This window comes from Camellia sinensis, chromosome 8 (genome assembly GCF_055761805.1).
Source record: "Camellia sinensis isolate YWXY chromosome 8, ASM5576180v1, whole genome shotgun sequence".
Lineage (NCBI taxonomy): Eukaryota > Viridiplantae > Streptophyta > Magnoliopsida > Ericales > Theaceae > Camellia > Camellia sinensis.
In genome coordinates, this window is record NC_138968.1 from 112652230 (window position 1) to 112667597 (window position 15368).

General features: G+C 34.2%; 1 protein-coding gene across 3 annotated transcripts; it reads right to left on the reverse strand.

Moving 5' to 3' along the window:
• Nucleotides 1-6966: 6966 nt before the first annotated feature.
• On the reverse strand, nucleotides 6967-13613 carry LOC114314690 (tyrosine--tRNA ligase 1, cytoplasmic-like). Of its 3 annotated transcripts, none has more exons than XM_082883140.1 (12): nucleotides 13458-13613; nucleotides 13245-13329; nucleotides 12417-12680; nucleotides 12146-12296; nucleotides 11421-11710; nucleotides 11247-11343; nucleotides 9518-9623; nucleotides 9346-9428; nucleotides 9013-9158; nucleotides 8631-8736; nucleotides 7513-7572; nucleotides 6967-7245 (listed from the first exon to the last, which is right to left on the reverse strand). In XM_082883140.1, coding segments are annotated over exons 2-12 (1326 nt in total). In that variant the 5' UTR covers nucleotides 13247-13329; nucleotides 13458-13613; the 3' UTR covers nucleotides 6967-7224. The 3 variants fall into 3 exon arrangements, with proteins under 3 accessions (XP_082739266.1, XP_082739267.1, XP_082739268.1); XM_082883141.1 differs by having other exon boundaries at nucleotides 13245-13324; nucleotides 13458-13606; XM_082883142.1 differs by lacking the exons at nucleotides 13245-13329; nucleotides 13458-13613.
• Between the last annotated feature and the right edge of the window lie 1755 nt (nucleotides 13614-15368).

Here is a 15368-nt window from a genome sequence, read left to right on the forward strand (position 1 = left end):
TTGGCGTCACCTTCTTAAGCTTCCTCAGAAAATACCAGAACTTGGACTTGGCCCGAACCTCGTCGGTGGCCCAGAGTTGCATGCGGGAGATCATCGGATGCTGATCGGTCTCCGTAGGAAGAGCTCTCCCTACAACCTGATACTGATGAATCCTGTAAGTCACTATTTCGCAACCTCGAGAGCTCTCTGGCTCTCGCTCTGTGCGAGTGTGGGAGGCGTTGGAGGAGGAGTCAGGGAAGGAGGGATCGACTGCCATGGCGGTGGTGGGCTCGGTGTCGAGTGCGTATGGAACTGGGGTGGTGCCGCAGGAGGGGCAGTGGTTGACGACGGCGGAGCAACGGTGGTTATCCGTCTGTGTATGTGATGGCCGAGAAGAGAGCCGAGAGAGACAGACAGCCCATGCCCGAGAGAGGGGCTACGGCAGGGGCTGAGATGGAGGAAGCTCCTTATTCTATGCCATGGTGGTTGCTTGACGAAGAAGAATCAGGGAGATGCTGCTGCTGCCATTGATAAAAGACCACGCTCATCATGCTTTAGCTTGGATGATGGTTCATCTGGAAACTGAGAGAGTGACAGCTTCCGCTAACTCCGAATCAAAACAGCGGGAGAGAAGGTATGCGTAGAGGTCCTAGCGGATTAGATTGAGGTCCGGCGGGCGGCCAAGGCGAGGTTGCCGCCCGCCGGTGAAGCGAAAAATACTAGATTATTAACCTTGCTCTGATACCATGTTGAAATTTATGTAATATTGATTGTTATATTGATTGATTGTGATTTATTACAACGCCTATATAACTCCTATATATAGAAGAGAAGATGGTAGTAGGTGAAGGGGTAGTGGAGGTGGTAGGTGGAGTGAGTGTTAGTGTAGGTGGTAGGTGGAGTGGGTTATGGTAAATTCTAACATAAGGTTCTCCGTATATTCTCTGTTTTGGTGATGGAGAGCATCAAATTTTGAATTCAGGACTTCCTCTTTTGAGGTAACTTTCTCCAGTATTCCAATTTTTTTTTATTTTTTTGCTTCTTTTAGGGTCTGTTTGTTTGAGCATAAAATTGATTTGCAGATTTGATTTTTGTAAGTTAATTTGCGATCTATGCTCTCACCACTTACAAGAAAATACGACATACTCAACCCGGGCCTTGCAGTATTTGAAATTGTTTAGAGGTTGGCGGCCAAACATAAGAAAAAAAGATTAATGCTTAGTTAGTTTGAGCGGAAAATATTTTCTAATGGAAAATATTATTTACTGAAAAATATTTTTTTATATTTGGTGGTGGTGGGATTAGGGCTGTTCAAAAATCCGTTCGATCCGGTAATCCGGACCGAACCAGACCGAATCATACGGTTTGGTTTGGTTCTATTAAGAATTGGTTCGGTTTCGGATTAAGAAATATGAGAACCGTAAAAACGGTTCAGTTAATGGATTTTATGAAAAAACCGCGGTTCAAACCGAACCAAACCGAATTTTAAAACATATATATATAATATCAAGTTTTATTTTTATTAATTGGTTTTTTATAATTTTAATGATATTAGGATGATATAGATATGTAATATTAAGTAATGCCTTAATATTATTAATTTTTATCATGAGTTAAATGTAATTAGTTTGAGTAATTATTTTGCTAATATTAATAATTTATTTTTGTAAATAGAAATTTTTGAAACCGTAAACCAAACCGAAATCGAACCGTTTTTTTCGGTTTGGTTCTGGTCCGGTTTTACAAGTGTAACGGTCTGGTCTGGTTCTCAAAATCACAGAACCGTTAGGATCGGTTCGGTTCTTGGATTTTCTCAGAACCGAACCAATCCGGACCATGTACACCCCTAGGTGGGATGAAGGTGGTGGCATTGTAATCGGGCGGCGGCAACGGTGATGGTGGTGGTAGTTGTGGTGGTGGAGGTGATAGTGGTCCTAGTAATGTGGTGATATCAGTAAAATTTTAGTCTGGAAAACATTTTTCATCTATTAAAAGTAGAAAACATTTTCTATCTAAACAAATTTTTCATTTGATCATGAAAAACGATTCTATTAAATTTTATTTTTTATTGTTCTAAGCGCCATAACATTTTTCAAGTAAAAAAGTTTTACATGAAAGTACATCTCGAACTCTTGAAACTACCTTTCTATCCTGGCTTGCTCCTCCGGCGTCGGAAGTAGAATTACCAAACAAAAGGGGATGGGGATAGACAGGAACTGAAGACGGTCATACAAAGGCCAAACAACAAGAAGCACTCAACTACTAGTCTACTCTTCTAGTGCTTTTTTTTTTTTCCCTCTATTAGTTGCGATGCGTACATGCCTTTACTTATGAGGTTAGTTGACTATGCTTGTGATAGTCTGTTGTAAGATATCTAGTTTTGAGATTTTCGACAAAAAAAAGGCCTATCCAGGTTGGGTTCGCTATCATCCATGACTTGTATTTTAGTCGGTCTGGAATGCCTTTGTAGTGAAATGAATGAGCAAGAGTTGTTTAAGAAAGACATGGAACATCGCTCTCCGTGGCAACATGGAGGGAAACAGATATTGATTCAGTAGGAGGTAGACTGCACTAATGAAATTCTTTTTCACGTAAAACAAACGTAGCAGCATTCCCTCTTCCTTCTATTACTCTAAAGTCTCATTTTTTTTTAAAATTTTTTTATTTAATCCTAATATTGCTATTTAAAATCTTGCCATTATTTATTATTTATTTCTAATGTACATAAATTTATTACTTGATCAATTATTATTATTATTATTATTATTATTATTATTATTATTATTATTATTATTATTACAAATACATCACTCGAGATTCTTTAAAAGGAAATTTTGTCAAAATCCAATCCTAGTAAAACTTTTATACATTAAGGACAAACACAATGAATTTTTTTTTGAAAAGTCTAGCACACACTACTATTACCAAAATATCTTCAGTGAGTAATTTAATATTTTAAATTTTAAACTGATATAACTTTTGATTTAGATGCCGCTTTTTAATAAAATTAATATTTTTAAAATTCTCTCGTCAAGATCTATCAAATAATATCAATATTGGCTATGAAATTCTGTATAAAAAGAATTGTAAAATTTTTACTGCCGAAATTAACATCAATAATAAAATCTTACTTTGTTTCACAGCAAATTTACTGTAATTTTAACTTTTAGGGTAAATTACACTTTAACCTCCTGTGCTTTGCCCAAAACACACAAAACCCCCTAATAGTTTCATTTGTAACAGTTAAACCCCTAGACTTAATACCAAACTGTAATTTTGAACGGACGTAACAAAAGTAATAAAAAGTCATAAATGGCCCTATATATTTTACACTCAGTCATTTCATTTGTATTATTTTGTATCTCTCTCTCTCTCTCTCTCTCTCTCTCTCATATATATATATATATATATATATATATATTTTCTCTCACCATTACCACCATCATCACCACTACCTTTCAACACCAAATCCACCTTATTCACCCATTTTCACAACCAAGTTCCATCGCCACTACCATCAAGTTCCACGATCACCATTATCGCGAGCTCCACGTCACCGCTGGACTGTCACGACCCCCATCGCCTAGCTCCGTCAAAACCAAGAACCACCCTTTACAAAGTGCTATGAAATAGCAGAAGATGGTGAATGATGAAAAAGAAAAATAGATTTGGAGATGTTTCTTTGGAATGTGTGAAGGTAGTTTTTGGATAACTTTCGACATGCCGAAACCACCCATTTTAGGCAGAAGTGAGAAAACGAGATAGAGTAGGATGAAGTATAGAGCAAGGTGAAAAGATTGGTGAAAGAGCGGGATAAATTTGCTAAGAATCGAGAAAATTATGGAGTCCGAAAGATGAGCCAAAGAAATGTCGGAAACGGGAAAAAAATCTTATTTTTGGTCATCTTTCAGAGCTCCGACAGAACGCGAAAAAAATGAAACGAGGCGTGTGTGGAGTGATATGAAAACTAGGCTGTGAGGTGAATCCAATGAAACAAAAATGAGGCAAAATAGAGTTACGATAAAAGAAATACAAGGGCTTGAAGTGGTGCGTTTGAAACTAAAAATCTTATCTTTTCGGGCTTGTTCGTGCATATGGTTTGGAGAAGATAGAAATGGGTTTGGTAGGTATGAATCTCATCAATGCTATTTAAAAAATGTAATGTTTCCACATATTAATTGTTTGATTCCATGGGTTGGGTTTGTTACTAATTTGAATCATAAGGAGAAAAGTGTGTTTGGATAATTTTTAGAGAGAGAAAAATGGGTTTGATTCCATGATGGTGGTGATGTTAGTTGGTTGTGATTTTGCATAGAAGGCAATGGTGGTGAGATAAGAGGAGAAATAAAATGTGATGGTGGTGGTTATGCATAGAATATGATGGTGGTGATGTTGGTTGATTGTGATTTTGCATGGAAGGTAATGGTAGTGAGAAGAGAGAAGAAATAAAGGTGATAGTGGTGATTTTGCATGGAATATGATGGTGGTGATGTTGGTTGGTTATGATTTTGCATGGAAGGTAATGGTAGTGAGATGAGAGAAGAAATAAAAGGTGATGGGGGTGGTTTTGTATGGAAGGTGATGGTGTTTCATATTTATATAATAAAGGAGAGAAAAGAGATGTTTTGGTCCAAGAGTGTAACCTGCTCTGTTGCACTATACTTTTATGCTCGTGAAGCCCATGTTCTGTTTAAACAAACGGATCCGTCAGAAATTACAGTTTGATATTAAGTGTAGGGGATAAACTGTTACAAATGAAATTATAGGAAAATTCCATACTCTTTGGGCAAACCATAGAGAGTTAAAATGTAGTTTACCCTAACTTTTAAATAGTAAAATACTATCATCATCATTAAAGACCATAGTCACTATAATTATTAATAAATAATTATAAAAACATAACTTTAACATAGTAAAATGAAATAATAATTTGAACAGAGTAAAGTTTTACTGTTAATTTAAAACAAAGTATCAGCAAATAAATGACAGATTATATATTATTACAGCAAACCAGAGTAAAATTTTATTATCGCTTTTAAATAGAGTATCAGCAGAATAAAACACTTGACATATATTATCAGAGCAAATTAAAGTAAAATTATTATTATTTAATCCATCTCTCTACTATTACTTCTCCTCCTTAACATACAGAAAGTGGTTAAATATTGGAATGCCCAAAACCAGCAACATTTTTTTAACTAATAAATTATTTTAACATATCTTCTGATTTAAAATAAAGGGAGACTTATTTATAAATCCTTTTTTTCAGACAGTTATGGTATGCTGAGTCCTGTGTAATTTCTTATAGAGTTTCAAGTCCTATTTAGATAGAAATGTATTCCACAAGATCCTACATAAACTTAACGTGACGTGACACTTACATAAACGTAACGTAACGTGACACCTACATAAACGTAATGTACCGTGTCACGTTACGTTTCGCAAACTTAATGAGTTTTTATTTTTTTAAATTGAATGTGAAAATATTGCTGATTTATATTGGTGTCACGTTACGTTTCATATAAATATGATCTATGGTAACATTGAATGTTTCCATAGATCATAGGTGTCACGTTACGTTTATGTAGGTGTCACGTTACGTTGCGTTTATGTAGATATGATCTATGATAACATTCAATTTCCTATAATTGAATGTTGCCATAAATCATAGGTGTCACGTTACGTTTATGTAGGTGTTACGTTACGTTACGTTTATGTAGATATGCTCTATGGTAACATGTAATATAGGAAATTACATATTACCATAGATCATAGGTGTCACATTACGTTTATGTAGGTGTCACGTTACGTTACGTTTATATAGATATGCTCTATGGTAACATGCAATATAGGAAATTATATATTACCATAGATCATAGGTGTCACATTACGTTTATGTAGGTGTCACGTTACGTTACGTTTATATAGATATGATCTATAGTAACATTCAATTTCTTATATATGGTTTTACTATTATTTATGATATTAACAACTAATATTGAGGGTAAATGTGTCAACAAACTTCTCACAGAACTTATGGGAACATAAGCTTTTTAGTAAGACCATATGTTGCATAAGTCTCCCTAATAGGACTTATAAATAATTTTCCCTAAAATAAATAACCTTGTTAATGTACGTCTTATGATCTTATCCTAAAGGGTTGTTTGCTTCATGGGATTAAGGTGTAGGATTAGATTCCATATCCAATAAATTTACTAATCCATCATTTGGTTAATTTAGTGAAGGTCGAACTAATAATTAAATACACATCATTTTTAACTAAATAGTTCGAGACTATTTATTTAAGACTGACTGTTCATTGTATTATAATCCGCCCTTATTAAATCCGTCTAAACAACCACTCTCTAAGGGTATATGTTACGAAACTTAAAATGATTATATAGATTTTTTAAAGGTACATTGGAAAAACAACAAAACAAACAAGACTAAGCTTTTCTCCTAGACAATCCTATCATATCATACCCCAAAAGGCTCCTAATTTCAATTGATGGTTCATTCACCACCAAAATTTCCTCTAGTTGATCCGCTCCCACCTTGGCTAGTGCATCAACGCATAAGTTCCCTCTTTGTAGACATGTTGAATTGTGCACTCACATTCTCGCATCATGATCTTGGCATCCACCACTAAACATGCATTTTTATACATTTTTAATGCATGCATTTTTATGGACAAAGTACAAGTATTTTAAAAGAAAAATTACACTTCTGTGGGTGCTTTCAAAATAAATTTCAAATCAGTGCTACAAACTTTACCAACATTAATAATCGAAATTATAATCTTTTCCATAATTTTGTAATTATTTTTGGTTTTTACCACTAACTCACAATTTTTCCTATTTTAAATTGTATCGAAATTATTTAACATAACTAGTGTTTACAACCTCAAAATGCTGATAATATCCAAGAGAGGAAAAATAAGTTTCACTATCCAAATGATTTAAAGAATGTCTCCACTGAACCCAGATGTTTGGAAAGGGATTTACTAAGTAACCTTGGTCACATCGTTGCCGAGTTCCATAATCAAAAATGTAATCAAATCTAAAAGAACTAAAAAGTACTCTGTGCAGAGAATGAGTCAATGTCTTGTTCCAAGTAGGGACCAAAAGATAATAATAATAAAAAAAAAAAAAACATGTACTGCTTCAAGCAAGTAAGAGAAGCAAAATTCAATTCAGACCCAAGACAGCCTCCAACAGAAAAATGTGTACGGTATTCAAGGCCACATCATCTCGTAACTTTGTAACCCTGCATTTAAAATAAAATACAAAACATTGATTAGATCAATGCAACAAAAAGATTACAAAATAAAATAATTAAAAAAAAAAAAACTACAAAAAGAATGAAGTACCAAGTTTTGAGTTCTTGTGATCTTTTATTTTTTGGATAGGGAGTTCTTGTACTCTTAATTCAATAAAATTGAAAAATGAACCTCCCAATTCATTAAAAAATTTATAAAGAAAAAAAGAACATTTGGGGAACAAAACAAGGCAAAGATACAGAACACACACATACCTTTACCCTTTTCAATAGCTCCTTGGCAGCAGGATCATTCTTGAAATGATCACGTACAGGCTGCAGAGTACGAGGAATGTTGAGTCATAATGATGATAATAAAATGGACAAAAAGCAGTCCGCCATTGCCCAGTGTATTAGAATAAGAAAAACCATGATCAATCTCTACAGAAACAGGTGACATTTATTTCCAGACTAGGGAAACTGATTCCCCCTCTGAACAATCTAAGACAATGACACAGATCAATTTGGCAATCTGATTTTTGCACATACAAGAGAACCACAATCAGCCTACTCATCGAGGATGACTGCAGTCCATAGATGATGTTGTATACTTCCATGCCAATTTCAAGAGGAATGCTTTGAAAGATTTCGAGAGAAATGCAGGGAGTATTACTACTTTCTTGTTTAATGCTGGTAACAAACAAATAAATTATCACATCGAATGCATGCTTATCCAACTTCCCTGTTTAATGTTGGTATTGGTAACGAACAAATCAATTATTACATTAAATGCATGATTTTCCATAGATTACAAGCTATGTAACATGGACTCTTCAAAATAAATCAAATACCTATGTTGGACAACCGATACTTTGACAAAGGTGTGGAACATGTCCAATAATCTTCATTGGACAATTTTTATATATTTATATTTAACACTAACATTATATGAATTATTGTATAATTGCTATAAAATGTGTCAAATGCATTTTTAAATCTCACATAGTTAATTAAAAATATAAAAATATGACTATTTTTTGCGGAGTCCGCTTACTCTCAAATTTGAGGTTTGATAGGTCCAACATCAAATATGCACCCACACCCGACACTCATACCCAAGTCCATGTAACATAGGTTACAAGACAATAATGGAAATAGATAAGAGATGGGGCAATTGAGTACAAAAAAGGTATGAAGGGACGAATCAACCCCAAATACTTCAAATCTAGAACTAGATATGATACAAAAGATCTACAATAAACAAAGCAACAAAAATCATGGATTCAATATTAACTTTTAATGGAGGACTAAAGACCAAGGTGACCAAATCACCAAAACTGGCAATATGAAATACGTGTCAGAGAGGAAAGAACAGACCAGAGAAGAAAGAAAACCTGCAATATTTTATTTAATGCTTTTGATAGAGCAGGTTTCAGATCACCAGGATGTAATTGCCCGCTTTCATAGTCTGCAACTAGTTCTTCGATATTGTTGAAAGTCCTGAATTTCAAACACGCACACACATACAAAGACAAGACTATCAACAAAGAGCAATTATGGTCAAGATTTGAGAAGAAATAGAATCATGACACACCAGACAAACACAACAATCAGGCAATTTCAAAGAATTACAATGCTTTGATAGGTAAGTCAGAGAAAGCAGTGGCAGTGGTATCAATGCTGAAATAGGATCATAGACTACTTGCATGAATATATGAATGACCTTAAAGAGAGAAGAATAGTTGACAATATCATCAGAAGTCAAAGATAACTCACTTTTCACCACCATTGTCAGGGCCACGTTCAACTTTGAATTCATGAAACCATGGGAAGATAATGTATTTAAGGTATTCCAGGCATGGGTTCCCTTCAACTACCATCGGGGGGCAATATGCCTTCTTTATCTTCAAATTTACTTCAGCCTGCCACAATAATTACATGTTACAATACTTTTATATAATGAACATGCACCAAAAACTAAAAATAAGTCAAATTCCAAATGAGGCTTTATGTTACAGGTCAGTTCAACACTGAATTCAGTATCCATTAGCAAATACTGCAAAAAAAAATGACTCCTTAACATTCCCTTTGTGTAGCACAGTACAATACCTCTTCATCCTCCATAAAGATGGAAGATGATGGATCACTTTTTGACATCTTCTCTTGCCCTTGCTGCAAGCCAGGAAGCATGTCTGCATGTCACAGTAACCAAGAGAAACTAACATCTGATGGCAAGGAATATGAACTCAAGTAAAGTAGGAAGAATCATATAGGGGCATACGGTGAGACAATATGATAGGCTTGTTTTTCCTCTTGATGTCATCACAATACTCTCTTGCAAGGACATTCACTTTCCGCTGATCCATGCCCAGTTGACAGATATCAGCCTGTTGAGATTAACAGATTGTTTATTAATTTGTATTATCAAAATGCACAATCAACACACCTATCAAAGTTACCCATAAATCTATGACCAATTGATAATTATTATCTATATGTACAACTAAACCGACGGAATATCTTACAAAGTAAACTTCAATGATACAGATACTTTAGCAAGAAAGTTTATAGTTGTCTCTACAGTCCGTGCTAATGGAAGTAATGAGAGTTCACATTCATACGAGTACCACAAGATCCATGTAAAAACTTACCAATATAGAGATTTTAGTTTCCTTACTTCAAAAGAAATCATAGGAAACAAATCACATGTGAACCCAAAAACAAAGATACAAATTAGTTATTCCTTATTTGGTCCTGCTCCAATCTTTTTCCAACAAGCCCTAAACAAGTTACTCCCTCCATCCCAAAATCATGGTCCCTTTTGAAGAATCTAACTTTTTTTTTATAGTACAATTATTATATTTTAAAATATTAATTTTTCAAAATTACCTTTTGATAGTACATTTTTTGAGAATATCAATTATCATAATTGTACTTCTTGTGTTATTAATGGATTTAAAAGAAAGGGCAAAATAAAAAAATTCATGTTATTTTATTCCTTGATTTTTGAAAAGGGACTAATAGTTTGAGACAATCAAATATGGAATAAGGCACTAATATTTTGCAACAGAGGGAGTAATTATTATTCTCTTTGTAATCCACTCCCAGTCTCCCTTACCAATTGCATTAAAAAAAAAAAAAAAAAAAAGGTATACCCCTTAACTGCAAAGATGACAGAACCTAGGCATCCAAGAAGAATACACCCATACACCCATATACCACAATGTGAGTTGACAATGGTGTTACAATCACCTCAGCATAAGTACATTTTCATAAAATTAGAACATTATCACTCCTTGAGTCTTACAACATTGTACAATTGAATGAGGTGAACACAAATCTTGCAACCATGGGTAGCTGGTTGAGAAGAAGAGGTGACGGGGATAGGGGCATGAGGTTGGTTGGATTTCTTCCATAGCCAAATTTAAGTATTGAACAAAGTTTTAGAAGGCAATTGCGTAAAATGAAGTGTTTTACCCCTTGTGAGGAATAAGCATTTCAAATTCTGAAGTTTTTATATTTAGTTTTGCAAATAAATAGAATATTTTAAAGTAATAAAAAAGTTAAAAATTAAATATAAATGTATAAATACATACTCTTCTCACTGAGTTGTCGAACATTTAACAGCAAAGAAAGAAGCTTTGCTATCATTGAAGGTGAAATTATTCAGCTTCTCACTCAAACCTTAGCTTAGTACCTTTTTCTTTTTGCTGATCATTTACTTGATTTTTCTCATGGGGTGTTGTCACAAAAGAGGTTATTCTTGTTATGTTTAAACATGTATACACTAAGTTTAACAATAGTCCAAGGCAAGCTCTCCATATGCATATTTCTCCAATGTTTATAAGCAAATGACGTACAAGGCGCACTTGACGTGCACACACCAAACTGTGATGCACAAGCATTTGGAGAGTGCTTGAGGCCAGGCTCAATAATGACTTTTTTTTTAAAACTGCTTGAATCAGCAGCCCAAAATAAATAAACCCATGATCCATAAGAAGTAAAGGTACCTTAAGGAAAAATATATCAGCACATTGCATGCATGGGTAGATAATTTGGGCTCCCTTTAACTCATCCTGCTCACTGCGACCCATAATCTGGACACACCTGCAAAGGATCTAATGTTTAGTTGTGCTAGATTGAATCCCTATCCATGAGAGTAATTCCAATCTGAAATCTTCTACCTCGTTAACCTAGCAAGGCTGTTCTTTATTGCAATGTCCATTACAATAGGGAAGTACTCATGTGGCCGGGAGCAAATTTCTTCCGAAGACCATAAAAATTCCACTTTATCACCTTGGAGATTTAAGCCAACGGCTTTCCAAATCTCAATCATGTACTGTCCAACAGTTTGAATTTTATTTAAATCACCCCCCATTTTATTGTTCAAAAATGCAAACCAATCTGCGATCCAAATTTTTACTTTGACACCAGCAGAAGTCAGTTTGTTGACACTAATTATCTTCATAACCCCCTGTTCAAAAATAAAATGAAAATGAGAACACACCCAATCAACAAAAATTGTTACCACAGTTTGGAAAAGCAACAATTGAAAGAAAATTTTAAACTTATTACCACAACAATCAATCTTTTCTAAACACCAGTCAACAAATAAATACACAGTTCAACAGACTGCCGGGGAAAAACCTAGGATTAAGAAAATTGATGCACTACCACTCAAATAATTTTAAACCAATTTAGTTCAATGATCTCATCAATAAGTTGAAGATTTAACCCACAAAAAAAAAAAAAAAATTTAAATTAAATAGAAGAACTTTCTAAGGACAGAGTGGTTAGCTACACATGAACTACACAGTAAAAAATGAGCTTCAGATTACAGTATAATTTGTGAAAATCGCAAATCTTAGAAAAGGGTAAGTGAATATTGATGAATTTCTGAAGAACAGACCTGGGCAATGTGCATTCGACCAGAGGGTTCAAACCCATCGTAGCAAACAGGTTCGGGCTTCTTGGTGAGAAGGTTTAGCAACTCATCCTCTTGAATACACTCTTCCCCAACACTCCTCACGATCCTGAACTTCTCTTCAACACTCATCACCCTATCACAAGCAATTCACCAATTGAACTTTCAATTTCACAATCACACACACACCTCTACACATTCAATTATACGAAACAAACATATATATATATATATACACACAAGTATAGGGACTTACACGGATGTGGAATTTGAGGAATTGGAGGCCGGAGTCTGGGGACTCTTGGGAGGCACTCTATCTGGGGTTTGATGTGTTGTTGGTTTAGCGGCATCGGCGGCGGCAGCGGCGGCATCGGCAGCAGCGGCGGCGGCAGCGGCGGCAGCGGCTGCGGCGGCAGCAGCGGCATCGGCGGCAGCAGCGGCGGCAGCGGCGGCGGCAGTGGCGGCCGCAGCGGCAGCAGCGGCCGCAGCACAGCAGCGGCACAATAGCATCGTGTGTGACCTGATCAACAAAAACAGCAACATATAAAATAACAAAAACCCATTAAAACAGTTTCACCAATTCACCAAAATGTCATCTTATGTATCAAAATTCCAATATTTCATTTCCCTTTCCACAAATTCTAAGCAAACAAATAGAGATAAATTTTTGAATAGCAGCAGAAAAAAAAAAAATCAAATCAAATCAAATCAAACCCATCATCAATATATCAGAGTAACAAAAACCCATTAAAATAGTTTCTTCAATTGTCCAAAATCTCATCTTATCTAACAAAATTCCAAACTTTCATCTCTTCCCACAAATTCTAAGTATCCAAACAGAGATAAAAGATCAAATCAAACCCATCAATATATGCAGAACACATTACCAATATCTCTAAGTAAACAAAAGATCAAATCAAACCCATCAATATATGCATATATATAATCAACAGAACTGAAAATAAGGAAACAAACAGAGATAAAATTTTGAATAGCAGCAGCAAAAGAAATAAAATCAAACCCATCATCAATACATCAAGTCAATAAAAAATAAATACATATTATATCGATGTTAATGGGTTACATTTTGAGATGAGATGGAAACCAACAGTGTCACCGAGAGAGAAAGAGAGAGAGAGATCAAGACACCAAGCCGCTAGCGATCTGATCTGAGATGAAATCAGAAGAATAGAGAGAGAACTCAGTCTGAGAAAGAGAAGAGAGAGAAAGAGCATACTGATCTGAGATGGAAACCAACAACCAGTGTCACCGAGAGAGAGAGAGAGAGAGAGCTCACCGAGAGATAGAGCCCACCGATCTGATTGAGATGAAATCACAAGACCAGAGAGAGAGAACTCAGTCTGAGAAAGAGGAGAGAGAGAGAGAGAGAGAGAGAGATGAGAGGCGTGTGATATGTTGAATAAAGGTTAGGGTTTATGGGTTTATGTTGAATGAATGGTAGGGTTTATGGGTTTGTATTTATAGGTTTATGTCGAATGAACGGTAGGGTTCATGGGTTTATATTTATATGGAATAAAAAATGATTTTACGGAGGAGGATGTATAGTATAAATATAGATTATTTATATACAGTTTGGATTAGTTCTAATATGAAACTGTGTGGTTCAATTCGAAATCAATTAGTGAATTATAGATTTTTAAATTTTTAATCTAGAACCGAATTACGGATTTAAAAAATCAATCCAAATTTACCGGATTGAATTAAACTTCACCAGATCGAATTACAAATTATCCGAATTCCTTACTCAGCCTTATGTAAAATATAAAAATCGTATGCTTTTTATTTTACCTAGCAAAGGTAAAAATAGTATGTTTTTTGTTTCACCCAACTAGGCTTATTTTGACAATTGAGTTAAAAGTCAACTTTTTATTTTTTTTGACTTTTTTTTAAGTCATATTATCCATCTACTTTTTGCATTATCTAAAAAAAATCAAAAAATTTGACTTTTAACATACTTCTTAAAATATGCCTTATTTTTCAACATTGATGTTTATTTTACATATTTATTAATTTAAAGAGTCTTACAATTAGGGGCGCAACTCGGGCAGATTAGGAGATTGTCCAAGCCCAGCCCGAGTTGTGCTGAGATTTGCCTAGGTCCGCACCAAACCCGAATTGTAACCTGAAGTAGCATGCCCAAGTCCGACCCGAATTGCCCGAATTGTATTTTTTTTTTTGCAGCTATATTATTAAATTATTAAAATTTGAGTTTATTTACATTTTTTATATATAGAAAATCATTAATACCATCAAAACAAATAATTTATATAATGTAAGAGAGATGCCGTTATAGTAATCTTTACAATTTATGAGTGAAAAAAAAGGGTAAGATTTTCTACTATTTGTATATATAATATATATTCAATATGATTTAATAATCTAAATTATTTTAATATCATGTAATGGCTAATAATTTATATATATATTTAATATTTTTATATATCTATATATGTATAATTCAGGTTTCAGGTTGCTCGGGTTGTTTGATGTCTTTGCCCAAGCCCGTACCGAATTTAAAAATATTTTGTCCAAGCCCTAAAAAATTTCAGGTTAGGTTCGGGTTGCTCTGGTTGAGTCTGCCCAAGTTGCACCCCTACTCACAATACTCTCCAAATATAATTAGCTTCTTATAAGAATCTAGTATTAGGGGTCGTTTGGGATTAGCTAATATAGTCAACTTTTTTAGCCTGAGACTTTTTTAGCCTCGTTTGGTTTTTGTTTTGGGACTTTTTTGACTTTTGTGAGATAAAAAATATAATGATTATGAATAAAAAGTAGTATTTTGTCTTACTATTTATATAAGCTTATTTTGTTTTTTTTGTGCTTTTTTAGCCCCAAAATCTTAGCTAAACGAGGGCTTATTTTTTTAGATGGTTTACAAGAATTTTGTATTTGAAGCTTTGATAAATGTATTATTTTTTTAGATGGTTTACAAGAATCTTGTATTTGAAGCTTTGATAAATAGAAAAAAGGCTGGTGCAACTAAACTATATTATTATTCAAAATGAAGAATATTATTATACTTTAAAAAAGAATCATATCATGAAAAAATAAATTATATTTTGGATTTTTAAAAGTTGTAAAATTTTCTCTAGAGATAAAATAGAGACCAAATTGTGTGTAAATTTTTTTTACAATAATTTTGTTAGAATAACTATCATACTGGTTAATTTGTCAGAGTAAGTAA